At 41.4% G+C, this 25,709-nt stretch overlaps 1 protein-coding gene and 1 long non-coding RNA gene across 4 annotated transcripts; one reads left to right on the plus strand and one right to left on the minus strand.

Moving 5' to 3' along the window:
- Positions 1 to 439: 439 nt before the first annotated feature.
- On the minus strand, positions 440 to 25,642 carry ap5m1 (adaptor related protein complex 5 subunit mu 1). 3 transcript variants are annotated; one of them, XM_033027210.1, is made up of 8 exons: positions 25,438 to 25,642; positions 18,318 to 18,981; positions 16,969 to 17,196; positions 15,572 to 15,708; positions 5,774 to 5,859; positions 4,468 to 4,595; positions 1,775 to 1,833; positions 440 to 730 (listed from the first exon to the last, which is right to left on the minus strand). In XM_033027210.1, exons 1-8 carry the CDS (start codon positions 25,503 to 25,505, stop codon positions 709 to 711), a joined length of 1,392 nt encoding a protein of 463 aa, XP_032883101.1. In that variant the 5' UTR covers positions 25,506 to 25,642; the 3' UTR covers positions 440 to 708. The 3 variants fall into 3 exon arrangements, with proteins under 3 accessions (XP_032883101.1, XP_032883100.1, XP_032883102.1); XM_033027209.1 differs by having other exon boundaries at positions 1,737 to 1,833; positions 25,438 to 25,641; XM_033027211.1 differs by lacking the exon at positions 1,775 to 1,833.
- LOC116977035 lies at positions 1,598 to 5,390 on the plus strand. The gene is made up of 2 exons (XR_004413106.1): positions 1,598 to 1,738; positions 4,422 to 5,390. It is a non-coding gene; the product is annotated as an uncharacterized LOC116977035 (long non-coding RNA).
- Positions 25,643 to 25,709: the final 67 nt, after the last annotated feature.

Genomic DNA, 25,709 nt, shown 5'->3' on the forward strand with positions numbered 1-25,709 from the left:
CTCATCCAAAATATGTGGGTTTGTAGATTAATTGGCCTCTAAAATTGCCCCCTAGTCTGTAGAGAGTGGGATAACATAGAGCTAGTAAGAACGGGTGACAGATGGCTAGCATGGACTTGGTGAGCTGAAGAGTCTGTTCTATGATGATGATTGTTACACAATTGTGTGGTATGGCCAGGAGAAAATCAAAACCAGCATTATTTCCTTCCCTTGTTCTCGTGACAAATTTATCGTAGATATTAATTGAGGACAAGGAATAAATGATCTAATACTCTGTCAATATTAGCACATTAATCTTGGTCACTCATTCAAGGTGCTGGAGAATCATTCAGAACTATATCTCAGCAGTGGGCTAATGTTTTTGGGAGATATGTATCAGTGAGATCTCAAAGATTCACAGCTCATCATGTTTGTAATAAACTGTATCACTCTCTCAAAATCTGTTTTCCATATTTTATTCATCAAAATATTTACAATATATATGACAAACAAACTTCATCACTCCGGTATTTTCCCATTTGTTACACTTTAAAGCAGATCAGGTTCTGGAGCATAATTAAACCACTACCCACTGATGTTTTAAACATCTATAATAAAACTGAATGTCCATTTGGAATCTTTTGTCCATGTGTTTACTCCAAATTGCATCAGGATGGCAAGGATCTGCTGGCTATGGGTGCATCGCCTTCAGAGTTCCAGATGTAATACTCAGAAGAAAGCAGCTCCTTTGCTAAAAAAGTTAAATAATGAGTCAGTTAGTGGAGTGTGGTGTTCAGTAGCAACAGTAAACATCCAGCAAAAGTAATTGTTGATCTATAGAAAAACAACAACTTTGCAATAATACAAAAAATAGAATTTCTGAATTTGCAATGAGTCAATTGCCAACATAATATCAAGGACAATTTACACCCAGTCATTCCCTCCCCCCTCCCATTGTGTACAAATATAGTAAAGCTTTAATGCACCAGATTCAGGAATAGCTTCTTCCCTGCCATTATCAATGGTCCTTCCATAAACAAAGATTGTAGTCCCGATCTCCCAATCTACCTCATTATGGTCTATGCACTTTTTTTCAACCTGTTCTTCGTTAAGCTGTAACACTATACTGGTTATTGCTCCCTTTGCACTGCCCGTTGCACTTGTGTATGGCTAGATTATACTCGTATAGAATATGAAATGATCAGAGAGCACACAACAAAGCTTTTCACTGTAGTCTCAATACACATGGGAAAATAATGCATGTTCTCCCTTTGACCACGTGGGGTTTCTCCCACATACGAAAGACTTGTGGGTTTGTAAGTTAATTGACTACGGTAAATTACCCCTAGTGTGTAGGGACTGGACGAGAAAGTGGGATAACATAGAACTGGTGTGTTCGCTAGTTGCCGTGGATTCAGTGGGCCGAAAGGCCTGTTTCCATGCTATATCTGTGAACTAAGACACTGACGAGCTAGAAAGGTTTCGGAAAGGCTTAACATCGGGATGAGAGGATTAATTATTTTTAAAATGATTAGGTAATAGTAAAGACACATAGATGTGATGGTTTAAATCAGGTAATTGAAAGACACGGTAGAAATACATTGTGAGAAGGTGAATGGCTCAGTCAATATTTTTTTCCTTCTCAGTGTTGCCTTTCTGATTACTGCAGGCAAGACTGACACCTGCAGGATATATCTACTTTGGTTAAAAGAAAATCCAAACCATCAGCCCATAAAAAGAACATTACTCAAACTTACAGGTGATAATTTTAGGTTTTGCTGAAGAGTATACTTGCACTGAATGTTGGTCCACATAGCAACCCGTCAGGGTATAATCTGGGATGCGAAAGTAGAGCTGGGTTGATAATGAAATTAAAAAAATTGAAAGATTAATTAGCAGTTTCAGAACGTTTTATTATCTTGACACTGAAATACCTGAACATTCCCAATGGTTAGTTGGCTTTCCACGTCCCCTAAAATAGTTGCAATGATTTTCTCATGTAAATAGTCTTCTGCAATGGATCAAATGATTCCATCATTAGAATGGAAAGAATTTAACTTATCCAAGTTTCATGTTGATAAATGAGTTAGATATAAAGCATTTAAAGTCTTACGGAGGCTATAATGCTCTTCATGGTATCCTTAAAAAAAATAATCAGCTGATTCATCTACTGAGTAGGTATGTTGCAAAGCCTACCTGAAGCGTCGTTGAAAATCTGCTGCTGCGGGTGTGCGCGATTTTGGCGCCGTTTAGAGGGGGGCGGGTTTAAAACGCGATTTTCTCTAGGCTGTTCAAATCGAAGATGTTCAGCCTAGTTAATTATTAACGAAAAATCGCTGGAAGACCCCGTCGCAAAAGCTATTATTAGTTTTAAAGGCCTCGTATAATAGTTATAGTAGTTTAAAAATCAATCTCTAAACCCGCGACCGCCAGCAACCTCAGGGTCTCATAAAGCAAATATCTGAAGTTAGGCTGTATATTTTTACATTAAAAAGGGCTTCTAAAGATCCCTTTATACAAAGTTTAATATTGCGAGTAGCTCATTTTGGGCCCATTATATCCCGCAGTATTTTTCTCGGCATTTGGGGCACAAATCTACCGCAATGTGAACGTTCTAAACCAGCGCGTTCACAGGAACCCACTAGAAAGCTGATTTAAATGGGCATTTATTTACAGCAATTGAACACTAAATTCCTTCCATTTGGTCTATAAATTAATGTAAATGAGATTTAAAAATCATGTTTTATTGTGAATTATTTGTGAGTATTATTTGGACATTTAGGCTATTTAAAAATGTTAATCATTTATTAAGAAATGGATAGATGTTTAGATCTAGTAATTGAAGTCTGAAATTAGCTACAATTAGGTAACTAACTAATTATATGCTTTAATTTCAGGTCATCCAAGTAAGATTATTTTATATTTGTTTCAGAATGCTTCAATCTATGATAACTGAAAATTTCATTCAGTTCTCTTAATTTTTAAGAAAGTTATGGGCTTTTGACTGTTCACGATCACAGCTTTTTTGTTATGTCCATAGAAAATCAATAGGGAACAAGATGCTCATTTCCGAGTATGAAAATGGCCATAACTTTTTAAATACTTGAGATATGAAAGTGAATTAGGTGTCAAATTAAACTTATTTTTATGCTTTATCTGATGGGATAAATTACAGACTTGATTTTTAAAATCTCAAAATTTTGTAACATTGCTATACTGAGATGAACCATATTCCTGATTTCAAACCAACTTCTGGAGGAACTCATTGGGTCAGGCAGCATTTGTGGAGAGAAATGGACAGATGACGTTTTAGGTGAAGACCCCTCTAGTTGAGTTACTACAGCACTTGGGTTTGTTTAAAACTAACCATGTTTTAAGATGCCTCACCAACAATTCTTTTTCCATTATGTTGCATTATCTTCTGCACTGAATTTATAATTTTTCTTCAAAACCCTTTGAATTTTGTAATATGGAGGCTTTAAAAAACCAAAAAAAGGAAACATATAGATTTAAACTCACTAGTCTGAAGTCCTAACAAAGAATACTGCAGTTTATCATGCTCGAAATAAAAAAAAACAGAGATGCTGGAAATCTGAAATAAAAGCAGAAAATAGAGGCCATTCAGCATTAGTGAGTTTATATTTCAGGACTGGGACCCCTCATTTTCTCTCTTTCCCTATTCTGTCAAAGTTAGTTTTCATTGCAGAGACGGCAAAGTTGCGTTCAGTAGCTTCTTCACCATACTCTCTGATGTTGAAAACTATTTATTTTTCTCTTTCCCAGTTCTGACAAAAGGTTTTGGATCTTAAACACTAGTTCTATTCCTATTTCCCCCACAGATTGTGCCTGACCGACTGATTATTTTCAACATTTTCTGTTTTTTATTATATTTGAGCTCTACTTTGAACTTTAAGACCTTAAAAATGCTTGCTGTATTATTTGAACATCTAATTTCTTAGTTTTTTTTAAAGGTAGGAGTAATTATTTCAAAATATCACAAATGTAGCATGTCAAATAATTTATTATTTTTCAGTTTTTACACATCCTTCGTTATCATTCCTTAGAGTGAGCAATGGCAGGGAAGAACAACAATCAGGATATACAGTTTGGAAGTCAAAGATAATTGAATGATTGTGTTGAGTATTCAATATGCTATTTGAGTTACAGACGTCTCTCTATTTCTGATACTATTAGTCTACTTAAAGCAATCTACAAAACTATTAATAATTAAATATTAATTAGCTATACTCAGTCAATGTTTACTGAGATAGATAATTAATATTTAATTACTCATAATTTTGGAGATTGCTTTAGGTAGACTAATAGTATCAGGATTTAAAAAAAAATCAAAAATCAAAACTCAAGTGAAAGTGATGCAGGAATCAAAGCAATATCAGGGCATTCCTTGCTAATTTACACATTTCCATTTCTTTCTCTGGCAGCTCTAAATAACCAACGCTGAAAATGGAAAGGTTCATGTTTACCCACCTTAACGTACGCTGTGAGTCCAGTGCAGAATGGATCGTTCGGCTGCACAGAGTGGTTTGTGGCACCAATCCCAGGGAACATTACTGTGCCAGTTAGTGACACTTCCAATGACTTTGGGAATTTCTGACCTTAACACAGAATAAAACAAAGTCCAAACAACTAATTGCATTCAATAAATCTTTCTATATTTAGTATATTTTTATTGCGGCATGTATTCTTAAAGATTCACCACGAGTGCCGATTCTTATAATTTCTATTTGAATGTGATCTAATTGGTTTGAAAAATATAATATGAAGTGTCAATTCTGGGCAACAACTCTAATAGCCTTAGAAGCCTCAGTTTTCCATAAGATTTGTTTGTCTACAAGATCGAAATTAACAATGAGTAATATAATTTTTTATCTGGAACCGTTAAAACTATAATGCAGTAACACTATTCTGCACTCTGGCATTTTTCTCTTTGTTCTTCCTATTGTACTTGTGTATGGCTTGATTGTATTCATGGATTAATTACCTGATTTAATTTGATAGCACTTAAACAAAAGCTTTTCACTGTATATCGGTACACATGACAATAATAAACCAATAGAAAATACCAACAAATTAACAAAAACTAAAAATGGTTGAAAGCAGGACAAGCAATATCTGTGGACATAGAAACACTCAAAAATAAAATTGAGCCAACACATTAGATCTGTTTCTCTTTCTACCGGTGCTGAATTTGTACTACCTGCTGAATGTTTCCAGCATTCCCGCTTTGTGTTCCAGATTTTTGGCATCTGCGTTTTTTGTAATTTTCATACACAATTAGATCATGATTTTGGTTAGCCTCGTAACCTGTATTGATCATTATCCAATAACTCATGGAATTGTACATCTCTGGTCAGTTGAATAATCAAATACAAAAAGGTTTATCAAATTGATATGGTGTTTGCAATTACTTATAAAAAGAAGTCTGACTGCCATCATGTGTGCATTTCAATTTACTGGCTGAAGCAAGCTAACGGGCATGGAATTGGAGCAAGGATTGGATGTTTTACGAATAAATACAATGCATAAACATAATGAAGCAGTTTAATACATTAAGTTTAGTTTCTCTTTGCAACGCCAACTATGAAAAGCAGAGTGACATTGATCCTAATCCCTTTAGTTAAAAAGGGAACTAACATACATGATTAAACGCAAGGTTCATTTACCTACTACGAAGACTAATTCATGTTGGAAATAACTCACGTTAGATAAGTTATTAAAGAAATGTTGTGTATTTTAAATAGTGTAAGTGAAATAGAACAGTTTGCACACTAACCAATGATCCAAACCAGTAAGCTTTTCTCTCGTGCCACCTCCAGCTGCCCGTGGCTCACCTTGCATTCAGTGTTTACAATTGGACCCCTGTCAAGAAATGTAGACTAGGATGAATAGATACAACATAAAATGTATGGAAATCATATATTTTTTCTTTATTTCAAAACTTTTGGAATTCTGTTTGACTTCCTTTAGGATTCATCTATTTACATTTAGCAACAAAACCCATGAAAACAGGACGAGAAGGCCACTCGGCCCTTCAAGCATACCCTGCCTTTCAATATGATCATGGGCGAATTGTCTCAGGCCTCATTCCACACAGCTGAAAATTCCTGATCTTTCAAAAGTACACCGACCACTTCTTTTAATATTCGCATAACCTAGCTTCCACAAACAACAGGGGTTGAGAATTCGAGATTCATCACCCTCTGAAAGAAGAAATTCCTGTGCATGTTAGCTTTAAATGACCACTCCTTTATCTTGCGACTGGGCCCCTCATTCAAGATTTCCCCTTTCATGGAAGCATCCCCCAAATAACATTATGATTAGGATCATGCATGTTTGACTAAGATCACCCTCATTCCTCCAAACACCACAGAATACAGATCCAATTTCTTTAGCTCCTCACGATAGGGCAACTCTCCCATTTCAGGAATAAGCCCAGTGAATCTCTTTAGAACCTCCAATGATAGTATATCCTTTCTTAAATAAGATCCATAGGCTTCACCAGTAACTTGAGCAATTGTAACAATACTTCCCCATTTCTAAACTCCAACCTGTTGGCAATAAAGGCCAATATGCAACAAAACACAACGTGCTGGAGTAACTCAGCAGGTCAGGCAGCATCTGTGGAAGGAACGGATAGGTGACGTTTCGGGTTGGGATCCTTCTTCACACAGTGTCTTCAAGGCAAATATGCCATTTGCTTTTTGAGCTGCTTCCTACACCTGCCTGCTAAAGTTTTGAAATTCATTTGGATTTGAAATCAGTGGAAATATTTTTTGTTCTGCTACATCAATGAAGTGATACGAGTTCATAAATCCCTCTGCACTTTGCAATCTTTCTCCAGATAATAATCTGCCTTTAGATTCCTTACTGACTTGTACAACTTCACACATTGTCTATCAAACTGCATTTACGAATAATACAATAAATTAATAATTAGTAACTAGGTAACCAGACGGTTCAAAGGTACAAACATTCAAAAGTACAAAATCGAAGAACATTGCATTTATGGGCCAGTAACGATGCAACAACGAATATCATTGTTCCAATGCTGGTACAGATGACAATTAAATACTTCTGACTCTTGAGGAATTATTATAAGTTCTTCCATATTATTATTAAAAAAAGAGAGAGATCTAGGAACAATTTGCTTGATTCTCATTTCCTTACAAACGCTAGGCCACAGCCTTCCCATTTTCACACATTTTACTCACATTTTTTCCCTGTGGAGGTGATAAGAGATTCAAGATTCAAGAGAGTTTATTGTCATGTGTCCCAGATAGGACAATAGAAATTCTTGATTTGCTTCAGCACAACAGAAAAAAGTAGGCATAAATAAATACAGAACAGAACTGATCAGTGTGACCATATACCAATGAATATACACGCACACATAAATAAACAGATAAAGTGCAATGGGCTATTAATGATCAGAGTTTTGTTTGAGGAGTTTAATGGCTGTGGAGAATAGCCTGATGGCCTGATGGCTCTGCCCCCCCCCCTCTCTGCCCCCCTTTCCCTCTCAACACCCCTCCCCCTCCCTTTCTACCGCCCTCCCCCTCCCTCTCTACCCCCCCATCCCTCTCTACCCCCCCTCTACCTCCCCTTCCCTCTCTACCTCCCCTCCCTCTCTAACCCCCCTCCCTCTCTGCTGCCCCTCCCGCTCTGCCCCCCCTCCTTCTCTGCTGCCCCCTCCCTCTCTAGGGAGTGGTGAGTATTGGGACCTATGGGTGAGTGGTGGAGTATTGCGCTCGGGGACTAGCCCCCCCCGTGATCCTCCCCCCCCCCCCCCCCCACGTGGGGGATGGGACCCAATGGGTCCCACTTGATTAGTATGCTATGAAAAGTAGAATGCATACATTCTGCACAGAAATATTGAGCTATTTTTCATATTGACTAATGTTTCCTGGCTTAAGAGGAATTCTTAAGGCATAAGAGTTTAGAGGAGGCACAGTGGAGCAGCTGGTAGAGCTGCTGCCTCACAGCACCCGAGACCCGGGTTCGGTCTCGGTTCGAAGAAAACAAGAACTCATGCCTAAACGTTTACAGTCCAGTGGCCTTAACATCCACCATCATGAAATGTTTGAGCGGCTGGTCATGGAACACATTAAATCCAGTCTACCCAGCAGCCTTGACCCACTGCATTTCACTGACCACCACAACAGGTCCACGGACGATGCCATTGCCCTAGCCCTACACACATTCCTAGAACACCTGGATGAGACACCTACATCAGACTCCTATTCATAGGATAGGGGAAAAATCATCCTCTACGATAATCCTCAACACTGGTACTCTGCAAGGCTCCGTGCTCAGCCCCTTTTACTCCTTGTACACCTACGACTGTGCAGCCATGTAGAAATCTAATTCAATTTTCAAATTTGCAGATGACACCACCACTGTGGGCCGGATATCAAATAATGATGAGACTGAGTATAGGAAGGAGATAGAGAACCTAGTGCCCTGGTGTCGAGACAACAACCTTTCACTCAATGTTAGCAAGAGAAAGGAGATAGTGATCGACTTCAGGAAGCGAAGCGGTACACAATCCCCTGTTTGCATTGAAGGTGCCAAAGTAGAGACGGTTAAAAAATTCAAATTCCTAGAAGTCAATATCACCAAAAACTTCTCCTGGACCACCCATATTGAAGCAGACTAAGAAAGCACACCAACGCCTCGACTTCCTTAGACGGTTTAGGACGTTCAGTCTAAAGAAGGGTTTCGGCCCGAAACGTTGCCTATTTCCTTTGCTCCATAGATGCTGCTGCACCCGCTGAGCTTCTCCAGCATTTTTGTGTACCATGTCCCCTACAACTCTCACCAACCCCTACAGATGCACCATAGAAAGCATTTTATCAGGATGCATCACAGCTTGCTTTGGGAACAGCTCCACCCAAGACCCCAAGAAAATGCCGCAAATTGTGGATGCAGCCCAGACCATCACACAAACCAACCTCCCTTCTATTGACTCCATTTATACCTCACGCTGCTTAGGCAAGGCCAGCAACATAATCAAGGATGAGTCACATCCTGGCCAACCCTCTATGAGTCACATCCTGGCCAAATATTACACGCGGCAACGGCCTGTCGGCCCGCAGCAGCATTGAGGCCGTACGCAGCCCCGCGGCGCCGTACGCAGCGTCTTGACGTTGTGCGCCTAGCTCGTGGCGTGATGACATCACCACCCGGCATGCCGTTGCGTGATGATGTCACCGCCCGACGCCACGCAAAGTCCATATTCAGTCGGCCTGCCTCCTGCCCAGCTGATTGGTGAGTAAGATGTCGGGACCAGCCCCGCATAACTCCAGACAGCTCCGCGGTTGGAAGTGGGACCGGCCCCGCGAGGCCGTACGCCTCAAGCTACCACGTTTGGTCATGCCAGACGCATGCAATCGCATGCTGGTGGGACAGGGCCTTAAAGCTTTTCACTGTCCCTCCGTACATTTTACAATAGACTAAACTGAACAGTTCATTCAATCCTGATTTTGGGAGATTGGCTGTGTGAAGTTTGCATATTCTGCCTGTGACCATGTCGGTTTCAATAGACAATAGGTGCAGGAGTAGGTCATTCGGCCCTTCAAGCCAGCACCGTTATTCAATGTGATCATGGCTGATCATCCACAATCAGTACTCAGTTCCTGCCTTCTCCCCATATCCCCTGACTCCGCTATCTTCAGGAGCCCTATCTAGCTCTCTCTTGAAAGTATCCAGAGATAATCTCTCAGTTGGAAGTATCTAAACAAGTCTTGGTTCCGAAGTGCAAATCTATCCTTCAAATCTTGAAAACTTCTTAGGTCTCCATTTTCAGTAACAGTACAAAATGCAGTCATTCCTTTCTTCATCCACTCTTTAAATGTTGCGTCATACATCCCTGGTTTAAGATACCTCCAACTGAGAGATTATTAAAGCAAAAAAGTAAAAAGGGAGGCATTAGAAGAAAAGAATCCAGTGATAGAAGTGATAGTTAATGCGTATCATCAAAAAACTTTAAGGATTATTTCTAAACTTTATCATAGTTTAATGGAATGTCAAGCTAAAACTACATTTTTAATGTAAAATTTAAGTGGGAAAAGGAATTGAACATCACAATCTCAGAAGAAGAATGGCATCATATGTGTGTAACACTACAGACATCCACTAATTCACAAAAATGGAAAGAATTTAATTGGAAAAATTTGATTTGTTTCTTTATTACGCCTAACATAAAAAGCAAGCAAATTCTAAGGCAGCAAACATGCTGGAGGCAATGTGGCCAAACAGATGCAAATCATGCACATATCTTCTGGAGTTGCCCAAAAATAGAACCATTTTGGGACAGAGTGAATTCAGAATTAAAGGAGGTATTAGGATATATAGTCTCCAAGAAGTGTTCCATTTTATACCTGGGTAACATATATACAGTGGTGCTGAAGGAAGATCATTACTTGGTTAAAATCCTACTCACAGCTGGCAGAAAGGCCATTACAAGAAACTGGTTTGCAGTGGACACACCCAGACTTAGACAATGGTTAGATATAGTACAGAAATATGTGTCATGGAGAAAATGACATATTCTCTAAGAATGTAAGAAGACGAGTTTAACAGAAAATGGGAAAAATGGATTAGGTATAGAAATAAAGACATCAACACTCTATAATTTTATTGACAATAATGTAAGTTATTGGAAAAAAATTTTTATACGAAAATAGTTCTGTATACTGCATCATTAATTGTAAACTGAACTGCACGGTTGTACATTTCACTGCATTGTTGTATGTTTCGTTGTTATATTTGTGTTTTATTTGTGTATGCATAAAAGCAATAAAGACTAAAGTGAAAAAAAAAGAAAGTATCCAGAGAACTGGCCTCCACCGCCCTCTAAGGCAGAGAATTCCACAGACTCACAACTCTCTGTATGAAAAAGTGTTTCCTCATAGAAACATAGAAAATAGGTGCAGGAGGAGGCCATTCGGCCCTTCGAGCCAGCACCGCCATTCATTGAGATCATGGCTGATCGTCCCCAATCAATAACCCATGCCTGCCTTCTCCCCATATCCCATGATTCCACTAGCCCCTAGAACTCTATCTAACTCTCTCTTAAACCCATCCAGTGATTTGGCCTCCACTGCCCTCTGTGGCAGGGAACTCCAAATTCACAACTCTCCGGGTGAGAAAGTTTTTTCTCACCTCAGTCTTAAATGGCCTCCCCTTTATTCTAAGACTGTGGCCCCTGGTTCTGGACTCTCCCAACATCGGGAACATGTTTCCTGCCTCTGGCGTGTCCAAACCCTTAAAAATTTATATGTTTCAATAAGATTCCCTCTCATCCTCCTAAATTCCAGAGTATACATAATCCTCTATCCTACTGGCTAATGTACAGTCCCTTGAAAATAAAGTGGAGGACTTAAGGGCAAGACTGCTTTATCAAAGGGAGCTGAGGGAATGCTCTGTGTTCTGTTTCACAGAGACATGGCTCACCCCCAGCTCCCCAGACTCAGTGGTCCAGCCTGAAGGGTTCTCCATCCACAGTATGGACCGTACCCTGGCATCTGGGAAAGAGAGAGGAGGGGGCGTCTGCCTCATGGTCAACTCTGAGTGGTGTTCCGACATGGCAGTCCTGTCCAACTCCTGCTCTCCACACCTCGAACATCTGGCGGTGAAGTGCCGTCCCTTCTACCTCCCAAGAGAATTCACCTCCGTTATCCTGACCTACATCCCACCCCAGGCAGACGTCCGTCTGGCACTGGAGGAGCTGCACGCCGTGGTCAACAAACACCAGACGTCTTACCCCAAGGCATTTACCACCATTGCTGGGGACTTCAATAAGGCGAACCTCAAGAAATCACTCCCCAACTTCCACCAACATGTCTCCTGCTGCACCAGAGGACCTAACACCCTCGACCACTGTTACACCACCATTAAGAATGCCTATCGTTCTATCCCTCCCCCTCACTTCAGTAAGTCCGACCTGCTTCTTCCTGCCTACAGGCAGCAATTGAAGAGCGCACCCCCAGAAGTGTGGACAGCACAGAGCTGGTCGGGGGGGGGGGGGGGGGGGGGCAGAAGAACAACTCCAGGACTGTTTGGAGTCTGTAGACTGGGCAATGTTCAAGGACTCGGCAACGGACTTGAACGAATACGCCACAGTCGTTACAGACTTCATAAATAAATTTGTGTGGAGGACTGCATCCCTACAAAAACCTTCCGAGTGTTTCCCAATCAGAAACCTTGGATGAACTTTGAGATCCGCACTCTTCTAAAGTCCAGACACAGGGCATTCATGTCCGATGATACAGTGGCCTACATGAAGTCCAGATACGACCTTGGTAAGGCCATCAAAAAGGACAAAAGGGACTTCTGCTCCAAACTGGAGGATGAGACAGATGTTCGGCAGCTGTGGCGGGGCCTGAATGCAATCACCTCCTACAAGGCGAAACCAGGAGGCAGCTCGAATGTCGGTGAAACATCACTCCCTGACGATCTCAATGCGTTTTACGCACGCTTTGACAGGGAGAATACTGATGTGCCTTCCCGATCCCCCATTCGCTGTGATGGCATTTCAGTCTCAGTCACAGAGGCTGACGTCAGGAAATCCTTCAGAGGGGTGAACCCCCGAAAAGCACCTGGTCCTGATGGTATACCCGGTCGTGTTCTAAAAACCTGTGCGGACCAACTGGCGGGAGTTTTTACGGACATTTTCAACCTCTCACTTCTGAGGTCTGAGGTCCCCACCTGCTTTAAAAGGGCATCAATTATACCGGTGCCCAAGAAGAGTAAGGTGACGTGCCTCAATGACTATCGACCAGTGGCACTAACGCCGGTGGTGATGAAGTGCTTTGAGAGGCTGATCATGGAGCAAATCAACTCCTACCTCGACAAAAACCTGGACCCACTGCAGTTCGCTTACCGCCACAACAGATCAACGGTGGATACGATCTCGCTGGCCCTCCACTCCACACTGGACCACTTGGACAACAAAAACTCATATGTCAGGCTGTTATTCATCGATTACAGCTCGGCATTCAACACAATCATCCCCTCCAAACTGGTTACCAAACTCGCAGAACTGGGTCTCTGCGCATCCCTCTGCAACTGGATCCTCGACTTCCTCATCCACAGACCACAGTCTGTTCGTATGGGTGGAAATGTGTCAGCCTCGATAACAATCAGCACGGGAGCACCTCAAGGCTGCGTGCTCAGCCCCCTGCTGTACTCACTCTATACCCATGACTGAGTAGCCAACCACAGTGCAAACTCCATCATCAAGTTCGCTGACGACACCACTATTGTGGGGCGTATCACTGATGGGGATGAGTCAGAATATAGAAGGGAGATCGAGCAACTGTGCATATGGTGCCAGCGCAATAACCTGGCCCTCAACACCAGCAAAACCAAGGAACTGATTGTGGACTTTGGAAGGAGTAGGAGTGGGACCCACAGCCCCATTTATATCAACGGGTCGATTGTTGAAAGGGTCAAGAACTTCAAATTCCTGGGCGTGCACATCTCTGAAGATCTTTCCTGGTCCGAGAACACTAACGTAATTATCAAAAAAGCTCATCAGCGCCTCTACTTCCTGAGAAGTTTACAGTGAGTCGGTTTGTCAAGGAAGACTCTCTCTAACTTCAGTAGGTGCACAGTAGAGAGCATGCTGACCAGTTGCATCGTGGCTTGGTTCGGCAATTTGAGCGCCCTGGAGAGGAAAAGACTACAAAAAGTAGTAAACACTGCCCAGTCCATCATCGGCTCTGACTTTCCTTCCATCGAGGGGATTTATCGCAGTCGCTGCCTCAAAAAGGCTGGCAGTATCATCAAAGACCTACACCATCCTGGCCACACACTCATCTCCCTGCTACCTTCAGGTAGAAGGTACAGGATCCTGAAGACTGCAACAACCAGGTTCAGGAATAGCTACTTCCCCACAGCCATCAGGCTATTAAATCTGGCTTGGACAAAACTCTGATTATTAATAACCACTTTCTGCTATTTGCACTTTATCAGTTTATTTATTCATGTGTGTATATATTTATATCATGGTATATAGACACATTTATCTGTTTTGTAGTAAATGCCTACTATTTTCTGTGTGCTTAAGCAAAGCAAGAATTTCATTGTCCTATACAGGGACACATGACAATAAACGAACTTGAACTTGAACCTCTAGGTGCTCCAGTTTCCTTCCACATCCCAAAAATGTGTGAGTTTGTAGGTTAACTGACCACTGTAATATTGCTCCTACTATGTAAGGAGTGAATGAGAAAATGGGATAACATAGAACTAGTGTGAACGAGTGATCGCTTGTCAGCGTGGACTTGGGCTGAAGGGCCAGATTCCACGCTGTATCTCTGAACTAAACCAAATCTAAATGCCTTGTAGGATTGAATGGAATGCAACTTTTCAAATTTATAGTTATCATAACATTAACATCATTAGTAGTAGTGGTATTTTCTTTAAATCGTGCTGTGTACAAAATGAATCTATGATCACACCGCACAGAGGACAATAGATTAAAATAATTCAGAAGTCGTCATGGTTGAAAAGTCCTCCAAATAATTTAGCTCTAATAGAATCAATATTGAAATGTAAAGATAGTTATTAAAACTGTTTTAATGGTTTGAATGCGAATCAATATTGCAAATGTAACTGGTATCTCTAAATGTCAGGTTTGTTTGCAGTAGCTGTAACTACCTATTTAAATTACCAAAGAAAATCCCTTTAACAAACAGTCCACAGGATCAGTCTGTATAGAGTGCCCAGAGAGGAAAATTCACACTGATCAAAGGCAACTTGCTAAGAAAACAGATTCAGGGACTTATATTGTGCCACACATGAAGAAAAATTAAGTTGTAGTTGAAATTTCAGAATGTCATTAAGGAACAATTAATATCTATTCAACTGCAATTATATTCTAGTTTCTGTAATAGATTTCAAGAGCAAATATATAGCTTTCTACATCTGCCACTTGAGAAGATGGTCCTCTTTTGCAAAGTATTCTTGTTTAGCCTTCCAAACTCTACCCAGCACAGAATCTAATTCACTCACCACACACTATCCCATTTAAAAGCAACTCATCCATCACCAGTTTGCCAACCTCTGACACTAATTAAAAGTACTGAAAGCAAACCAATGAAATAGTACGTTTCACACTGAAATGGTAATTTAATACACCATTTGACTACTTGCCCCATTCCTCAATTTTGCAAGTTATAGAGTTCTCAATTTCCAAACTAAACATTCATTGGCATTAATGTAGTTTAGAGATGTTGCATGGAAACAGGCCCTTCGGCCTTATGGGTCCACATCAACCATCGATCACCCGTTCACACTAGCTCCATGTTATCCCACTTTTGTCTCCGTTCCCTACACACTGGGTGCAATTTACAGAGGCCAATTAACCAACAAGCCTTTGGGATGTGGGAGGAAACCAGAGCACCAGGAGGAAACTAATGCAGTCACAGGGAGAACAGGCAAACTCCACACAAGCAGCAATTAAGGCCAGGATCAAACCCGTATCTCTGGCGCTATGAGGCCACAGGTCTACCAGGTGCACCACTGTGCTGCCTTTAAGTTTCTCTTAAGTTACTCCCTCCATTACCTGTTGTAGAAAGGAATGTGGGCTTCACAATACTCAAATCCATTTTTGACACTCTCGTGAAGTTTCAGATTTACTGCAATCTTTAATTGTTGCTCCTCTTCCATTTGATAGAAACCAAGAATTGGAGGGATTGGTGCCTGCAAACAAGGCAAGAGTATTCAAATATTCAGGCCTCTAATTTTACCATCCCACTTCATTCACATCTGATCTCTTCTGCTTTACTTGGTGTTGATATTTGTCTTATATATAAAAAGATGATCTTATTTCAAACAATTCCACTATGGGGTAAACCTTAACACGAAAAGCTATTAGTGTAATTAATAACTTTTAAAAGCATTTCAGCCTATCTGACAGGCTTGGCTTGTATCCATTGGAGTTCAAACGAGTGAGAGGGAACTTTATTGAAGAACAAGATCTGAATTGGTCAACAGATTGGATATGGAGAGTGTCTGCCCTTTGGGAGAATCTAAATCTAATGATCGCTTGATCACCAGGGGCGGGAGGGGGCACTTGATCAGATCAACCATGATGATATTGAAAAGTGGAATTATCTAAAGGAGCTGATGGGCATGTTACACATTCTGGGTCAACATCGTGACTTGGAAATTCAATTGCAGAATCTATTTATTTTCAGATTTCTGTGATTGAAAATCAATACATTTTTTTTAAAGGGAAAATTCTATAAATTCAATGATGTCCAAGTAGCCCTGATTCAAGCTCCAATTTAGAATTAGGGACTTGGGCAAGGTGAAGCGGAAAGGATTATGTCGTGGTCACAAACCAGGTTTGACAGAAACCAATCCTGCCCGGCTATTATAACTATAGCATGTCAATTTTTCAGTTCAAATCGATAATCCTACATCTACACACTTCCCGGTATTCTGCAAAAAAGGACAGTTAAAACAAGTCCACAATCAAAATATGCAAAAGGCTATACAAAAGGTCAAAGAACTGACCAAAATACAGTAAGCACAGAGACAGAGGACTGATAATTGGCAATAATATATGATCAGTAGTGACGTTGGTTGAGGGACTTAAAGAACAAGAGTATTTCTACACTTTTAAATGTTTGAGCAAAGTTATGTGCACACGAATAAGTAGATTGGTTTTTGAAAACCAATGCATCCAAAAGCCAGGATCTCTGATTATAAGGCACTCCTTTTCACAACTAACACAACTGACAGCCTATGACACACATTTAACAGTGAGTGCAAGTGCTAAGACAGGTCTGACACCAGGACCATAAATCAAAGCTAGGAAACAGCACAAAGCAAACTCAAAACAATTTTAATGAAAATGTGTGTATAGTTACACAAATCTTTTAATGAGAAAATGCATAATTTGAATCAAAATTCACATACACTTGTTTGGAGTTTAATAAGTAAACGTATACTAACTTGGGAGGTATAGCAGCAGAGTTTAAACACATCCAATGGTGGTGTGAAGGGAAACTTGTACGGTCCATTGAACAGTGAATCATCCATATCATCAATGCTATTAAAAGTAAGGATCGTGGAGTCAACAGCACTGACGCAAGGATGCACCAGAATATCCTGGAGAGGAGATCCATTGATGGGCAAATTTAAGCTCACAGTAACAGTTGGCATTATTCCTTCCAGATCACACTAAATTGGAACAAATGCAGCAAGTTAGGAATAGAACTATTTAACAAAGGAGAAACAAGTTATTATTAAATAATGAAAGTACAAATACCAGACAGTCTGCTGCAAGCTGCACGCTCACAAGAAAAATGAATTGATAATAGTGCTTCGGCTATTAAGTGCAACTGCTGCTGTTATAAGCAGGCACACAGCTTTGCATACATATTCAGTGCATTCACTGGTTTTGGTCAAGAAATCAATTTTGGCCTGAAGTACATCTCTGTCTGACTGTCTTCATAATGAACCATGGAATCTTTTACATCCACTTGATAAAATGGACTAGGCCTTCATTTTGCATTTCAGAAAGATAGTATCTCTGAAAATACAGCACTTCATTTGTGCCATCTTAGGTTATAGGCTCATGTCCTGTGGTGGGACTTGAATCTATCATATTGATACTCTGAAGTAAAATGCTGTTGCTAAGCAGAATTTTCTCATATTACGTGTGACACAAATGAGGAAATCTTGAGGAAAACACAAAGTGCTGGAGGAACGCAGCGGGTCAGGCAGCATCTGTGGAGGAAATTAACAGAAGACATTTTGGGCTGGGACCCTTTGCGCCTGTCCATTCCCTCCACAGATGCTGCCTGACTCACTGAGTTACTCCAGCACCTGATGTTTTGTCTAACAATTTGATGTCCCCTTGTACATTATAAGACTATAGTATGAGAGAAACAGCACAAAAAATGGTTCATCGGCCCACCGGGACAATGCCGATTTTGGATCACCCATTCATACTAGTTCTATGTTATCCCACTTTCTCATCCACACTCTACACATCTAGGGCAATTTACAGTGCAAGGCAGCAGCTCTACCTGCTGCGCTGCCAATACAATCTGTATTGTTCATAAAAACTAAACATAAACCCAAATCTCAATGATATGCCTTATCATTTAATTAGGCTTCAGCAAAGTGAGAAAATCAAATTTACAGCAATAAGAATATCAAAAACAAATAAAATTAATAATCCATAGACGTACAACTTCAGTGTTAAAATTGTAAACTTTAAAACAAAACAACACACCTTCTTTGTTTGTGTTGGGGGTGTGATATCCAAACGGAGTATGTACATATACCATACTAACCTTGCATGTTACAGTTCCATACTCTTGCCATACATCAATCACATCTTTCTTGCCGTACTGCATTGACCGAATTTGTTCAGTGATGGAGACATTAACCTGAGGCTTCCCCTTGTATGTGCCAGGCTTCCAAGCTGGTTGTTTCTGTGTCGGCACCAACGAGACTGAATTCTGTGGACCATGGCTCCCAGAGAGGGTTTGCATCAATCCAAAATCAGTGTCTGTTAGAGTGCCCAGTGGGCAGGCATGCATCAGCATGGCAGGGAGCTGAGCCAACTTGGTAGCCATTTCTGATTCATTTCTTTGTGACAAATTTAAAAAGGCCATCAACCCCGTGAGCAATGCAAATGCAGCAGAAATCCCACAGAGATTTATCAATGGTGGGTGGGGCCTCAGAGTTTGTTCGACCAAAGGAAGGCAAGCATATAGGACTGCATTTTGTGTCATTACAAGGACGGGCCAAAGAATGCCATCTCCAATGGTAATCTCATAAATGGATGTTTTATTTATTCTGCAACAGCTGTCTCTGTGTTCCACAAAGTTCTTGTCCAGGTCAGTCATACCAAGTTCACATAACAGTGCACTAAGAAAGATTCTCTCCTCCGGCACTTTTGTATAGCTTTTCCCATTGAAAATTCTGGCTCTTTTTTCAACTGTTGGATATTGCCTATAAAAAAAAGCATGTTTTCTTTTAATAATAACACAACTGAATGATGACTTCTAATCTAATAATTCATAAGTTGCAAATAAAATGCAACATTAATACAAAATGTGTATTTTGCTATAATTATATGTGCAATATAGTTTGCTTATCAATTAAGAATACAATTTACATCTTATTTTTATTTACTTTCATCCTGAAGGCAGCAACGTTACTGTTTTAACATCATTTGAACCGGCCTTTTAACACCAGTAATAATGGTAGTAGGAATCTAATGAAAATGCCCAGATTTCACTCACAGACAAACGAGGAGGAGGCCATTTGAGCAATTGTTCAGGCCAATTCTCTGTGGACCAATTCAGTCACTCATTTATTCATCCCTCCCCATGGTCATGCAAACTTGTTTCCCTTAAGTACCTACCCCTCTCTTCTTCCGTGAACCCCCCCCCTTCCCTCTGCCTCACCTGTATACAGCCATTTCTTCCCTTCTAACTATATTCCCTTTTATGGTTTACAAATTGCACCCTCTTCTATCCTAATCTCATGCCTTTTGTCTTTTCATCTCTGTTCTTTGTCTAACCATCTGCCTTTCAAAATTTCCCTCACTTCTATCCATCTATCACTTGCCAGGATTTGTCCTGCCTGTTCTCGCTTCCAGCTTTCTTCATCCACTGTCCTGAAAGGGTACCTACCCATCCCTGTTCTACAGAGATTCTGCCTGACCCACTGAGTTACTCCAGTACTTTGTAGTCATAGTCATATAGCATGGAAATATGCTCTTCAGCCCAACTTGTCCATGCCGACCAAGGTGTCCCATCTGCATTAGTCCCGCCTGCCCGCGTTTGGCCCAGAACCCTCTAAACCTTTCCTATCCTATGTACCTGCCCAAATGTCTGAGGCACACCACTAGTCACTGGCCTCCGGCCCAATAAAACAACCTTTTACCATTACCCTGTTTCCTTCCATTAAGTTAATTCTCTATTCACTGGGCTAACTCTCTTTGGATCCCATACGATCTAACCTTCCCGAGCAGCCTACCGTGAGGAACCTTATCAAATGTCTTGCTGAAGTCCATACAGATAACGTCTGCAGCTTTGCCCTCATCAACCTTTTTGGTTATTTTTTCAAATAACTCAGATTTATGACATGATCTCCCCTGTACAAAACCATGCTGACTATCCCAAATCAGCCATTTATCTAAATGCATATACTGTATATCTCATCCCGCAGAATTCTCCCCAGTAACCTGCTTACCACAGATGTTAGGCTCACTGATAGGCTTTTCCTTGCGGCCGTTCTTAATTAAAAGCACATTAGCTAATCTCCAGTTTTCCGGCACCTTGCTCATGACTAATGATGATTCCTACAGATAACGTCATGCTCAGCCAGCATCTGCAGTTCCTTGTGTCTTCTTTTTTTTTATTGCTTGTTTTTATTTTAACCTCACTTGTAGGCAGCGACTCCCTACAACTGCAGTGTGTAAAAAGTTCAGCCTCAGATGACCTGGATCTTTTGTACAACACCTTAAATATGTTCCCTTGCCCTTGTACCATCAGCTAAGGCGAGCAGCTGCTCTTTGCCTACATTATCTAAACAATTCATAATCTTGCTTGCCTCCATTCAATCCCTCCTCAATCTCCTTTGCCTCAGTGAGTGCAACCTCAACTTTGTGTTGATGGTCAGAACCTTTTTCCCAGGATAAAAATGTCAAAAACTAGAGGCTACAGCTTCAAGGTTTTAGGGGCTAAGTTTAAAGGAGATTAATATGGTTCACTACTTAAAAAAACAGACAACTGCAGGAAGGTTAGGTAAACCAACTCAAGCTTTATTGATCATTAGCCGGCGAAAGTGACGGGGATACACCAGTCAAGTATTTTTTAAGGAGGCTGAGGTCATTTAATATCTGCCAACCCCTACTGTGCAGTGTCTACCATTCAGTGGTGGCCAGTGCTCTGTTTTTTGCTGTGGCCTGTTGGGGAGATGGCGCCCGTATAGCGGATAAAAACAGACTGGACAAACTAATCAAGAAGGCCGGCTCAGTGGTCGGGGCTGAGCAACGAACGGTCCAGCAGGTGGCAGAGGCCAGAACTCTAAACAAACTAGGTTCTATAATGACAAACCCCACTCACCCACTCCATGCCCTGAAGGTGATCAAGAGCAGCATCTTCAGTCAGAGGCTGATTGCACCAATGTGCAAAACGGAGAGATATAGGAAGTCCTGTTTATCAGCTGCTATAAGATTTTATAATGCGCATAAATAATTGCACTTTTTTAAAATTAATTGTATTTTAACTTGTATTTTAACTTGTTAAGTATGGAAGCCATTTGAGGAAATGTGTGGTGTTATGTTTGTCTTGAAGCTGTCGTGGCACGTAATTTCCTGAAAAGGATTATTAAAGGTATAATCAATCAATCAAGTAAGCAATAGACACTTGACTTCCCCACATCAATGAACAAAGATTTGCACGATGTTTTATACTGTGTGTCACTTAGTCACATTCCAAAGATGTTGGTCATGGTCACGAGATGCAGCCAATATACATCACGATAGGACAAGTCTGAGCTTGTCTCTTATCAGTTGGTTGTCTCTCTTATCAATTGGTAGACACATTTCAAAGGCATTAGTTTCTGGTCACAAGACGCAGCCAATATACATCACTACAGCACCTTCAGGACCAGACAGTTCAAAGGCATCTTATCAGTTGGTACTTCCAAGACAAGACATTTCAAAGGCATCGATCTCTTATCAGCTGGAGCTTCCAAGACAAGACATTTCAAAGGCATCGGTCTCTTATCAGATGATACTTTTCACTAGAGAAAGCCTGCTTAAGAAGAAATACAAGCTACAACCTACAGACAAGTATTCCACCATGTATCTTTTATATATTTAAAAGCATTTAACCTTTTCAAGATGTGCAGGGTAATTTTATTTTAGACACAGAGGGTGTGGATGCCTGGAACACTCTGCCAAGGCTGGTGGTAGAGACAGATAGGAGTGTCGTTAGGAGGCTTTTAGATAAGCACATGGATATGCTGGGAATGAAGGGAAATGGATCATGTGTAGGCAGATGAGATGTGTTTAACTTGGCATTACGTTTGGCACAGACATTGTGGGCCACAGGTCTTGTTCTAAACCTTGTTCTATGTTCTAAACCTTGCATGTAAAATAATTCTAATCTAGGACCTCCACTACGTCCTCCACATTTTTCACTACCTTTTAAAAAAAATATATGGTGAGCAGAATTGCATGAGAGAAAGAGAGAGGGAAATATGAGGGGGTTTAGAGACAGGTGTCAGGAGAAAGGAGACAGAGATGGGTGGTAATGAAGAAAGCTGGAAGGAAACAGGTCCATGAAATGGTATGAGTGCTTGCATACCTGTGCGGCAAAGTACATTCTCTAATCTGTCCTGTGACTTGTGGTGCGCCTCGGGTTTCGGTGATGTGCCCGTTTGTCATAGAAACATCGTAAGTAGGTGCCGGAGTAGGCCATTCGGCTCTTCGTCCAGCACCAGCATTCAATATGATCATAGCTGATCATCCAGAATCAGTACCCTGTTCCTGCTTTTTCCCCCACATCCCTTGATTTCATTAGCCCTAACAGCTATATCTCTCTTGAATACATCCAGTGAATTTGCCTCCACTGCCTTCTGTGGCAGAGAATTCCAGATTCACAAATCTTGGTGAAAACGTTTTTCCTCATCTCAGTCCTAAATGGCCTACCCCTTATTCTTCAACTGTGACCCCTGGTTCTGGACTCTCCCCAAGATGGGGATTTTTTTCCCTGCATCGAGCCTGTCCAATCCCTTAAGAATTGTATATGTTTCTATAAGATGCCCTCTCATCCTTCGAAATTACAGTGAATAAAAGCGCAGTCGATCCTTTCTTTCATCATATGTCAGTCCCGCAATCCTGGGAATTAACCTGGTGAGCCTACGCTGCACTCCCTCAAAATCAACTGTTTGGAACATCATTAAGAAGAAAGGGAGCACTGTTGAACGTACTAATTGCAAAGGGACTGGCAGGCCAAGGAAGACCTCCACAGCTGATGACAGAAGTCTCTCTATAATAAAGAAAAATCCCCAAACACCTGTCCGACAGATCAGAAACACTTTTCAGGAGTCAGGTGTAGATTTGTCAATGACCACTGTCCGCAGAAGACTTCATAAACAGAAATACAAAGGCTACACTGCAAGGTGCAAACCACTGGTTGGCCACAAAAATAGGATGGCCAGGTTACAGTTTGCCAAGGGGTACTTAAAAGAGCAAACACAGTTCTGGAAAAGGGTCTTGTGGACAAATGAGATGAAGATTAACTTATATCTTGGATGATGGCAAGAGCAAAGTATGAAGGAGAGAAGGAACTGCCCAAGATCCAAAGCATACCACCTCATCTGTGAAACACAGTGGTGGGGGTGTTATGGCCTGGGCATGTATGGCTGCTAAAGGTACTGGCTCACTTATCTTCATTGATGATACAACTGCTGATGGTAATAGCATTATGAATTCTGAAGTGTATAGACAAATCCTATCTGCTCAAGTTGAAACAGATGCCTCAAAACATTGGCCGGCGGTTCATTCTGCAGCAAGACAATGATCCCAACCATATACTGCTGAAGCAACAAAGGAGTTTTTCAAAGTTAAAAAATGGCCAATTCTTCAGTGGCCAAGTCAATCACGCAATCTGAACCCAATTGAGCATGCCTTTTATATGCTGAAGAGAAAACTGAAGGGGACTAGCCCCCAAAACAAGCAAACGGTAAAGATGGCTGCAATACAGGCCTGGCAGCGCATCACCAGAGAAGTGATGCTGGCAGCGCATCACCAGAAAATCTATAAAAATGGCCTTTATTAAAATCTGACAATGTGCACTTTAACCACATGTGATTTTTTCTATTACAAATCTCAAATTGTGGAGTACAGAGGCAAATAAATGAATGACGGGTCCTTGTCTCAAACATTCTGGAGGGCACTGTATTATGACGTCAGTGAGATTGTATTTAGAGTATTGTGTTCAGTTCTGGGCACAATGTTATAGGAAAGATGTTGTCAAGCTGAAATGGTACAGGGAAAGTTTACGAGGATGTTGCCAGGACTAGAGGGTCTGAGCTCTTGGGAGATTTTGAAGAGGCTGGGACTCTATTCCCTGGAGTAGAGGAGGATGAGGGATGATCCTATAGCAGCGTATAACATAATGAGAGGAACTGATCGGGTAGATGCACAGAGTCTCTTGCCCAGAGTAGGTGAATCAAGGACCAGAGGACATGGGTTTCGGGTGAAAAGATTTAATAGGAATCTGAGGGGTAACTTTTTCACACAAAGGGTGGTGGATGTATGGGACAAGCTGCCAGAGAAGGTATTTGAGGCTGGGTCTATTCCAATGTTTAACAAACAGTTAGACAGCACATGGATGGGACAGGTTTGGAGGGATATGGACAGGCAGCGAGGTGGGACTAGTGTAGCTGGGACATGTTGGAAGTGTGGGTATGTTGGATCGAAGGTCCTGTTTCCACACTGTATCACTCTGACTCTAATCATCTTGGCCCTTTGGGTCAAGAACTTGCTCTGTTCAGTCTGCATGTTAGCTGGCGCGGAAGATCTAATCCAAGGGAAAAATAACCACACACGATTTTTGTTTCCCTTTTACGTTAATTGCCATTCTCACATTCTGTTTGAGTCTTATTTCCCCTTTTACTTCCCTTTTCAAGTTATTGTTGAATTCGTGTATTGTACATCGTACATCCTCTTTTTTGATGTTTCAACCTATTCTCTATATCCCTTATCATCCCTTATTATCCAAGAAAGTCAGCATTTGTATCATTCTGTGTCAATGCGAGGTGTCTGCTGTTTAGTCAGCTGTAGGAAGAAAATTCTGCACTCTGCCACTTCCTATTTTCAATTCCTATCATCAAATTCAATATTAGAGCTCAACACCTGCTCAGCACCCGGCTTGCGATCTAACTATTTATTTGGTTTATGTTTCATTCGCAAGAAGAAGAATATCAGAGGCTATGCTGTTTGTCGCTGGGGAGATATGGATCATGGGCAGGGAGATCATGTTATCTTGGCATCATGTTCGGCACACATTATAGGCCAACGGGCCTGTTCCTATGAAAACAGAGAACTGCAGATGCTGGCTAGTACACAAAAGGATACAAAGTGCTGGAGTAACTCAGCAGGTCCGGCAGCATCTCTGCAGAACATGTATACGCGGCATTTCTGGTCGGGACCCATCACTGTTTTTGTGCTGGTACACAAAAAAGCTGGAGAAACTCAGCGGGTGCAGCAGCATCTATGGAGCGAAGGAAATAGGTAACGTTTCGGCCTGAAACGTTGCCTATCTCCTTCGCTCCATAGATGCTGCTGCACCCGCTGAGTTTCTCCAGCTTTTTTCTGTACCTTCGATTTTCCAGCATCTGCAGCTCCTTCTTAAACACAGTTTTTGTGCTGCAGTGTGTCATTACCTGGAGAACTTGACAGTCGGCGCTTCTCCCCTCTCCAGCCCCAACAGCCAAAATGCTCGGACGCTCATTCCTTTTCCTTGCACCTTGTTTCCTTGTACCTTCCTGCAACTCAACTGTTGTACAGAACAGATGGAGGATGTGCGGGCATCGGGTAAAAGGCGACAAGCGGCGACCAGGCGCTGGTTGCTGAAGCCCCTCCCACAGGGGGCGGGGATCAAAGGGCAAGCAGGCAGGCGCAGGCGCGCTGTCGTTCCGCGGCCTGTCTGTGCGCA

This window comes from Amblyraja radiata, chromosome 9 (genome assembly GCF_010909765.2).
Source record: "Amblyraja radiata isolate CabotCenter1 chromosome 9, sAmbRad1.1.pri, whole genome shotgun sequence".
Classification (NCBI taxonomy): domain Eukaryota; kingdom Metazoa; phylum Chordata; class Chondrichthyes; order Rajiformes; family Rajidae; genus Amblyraja; species Amblyraja radiata.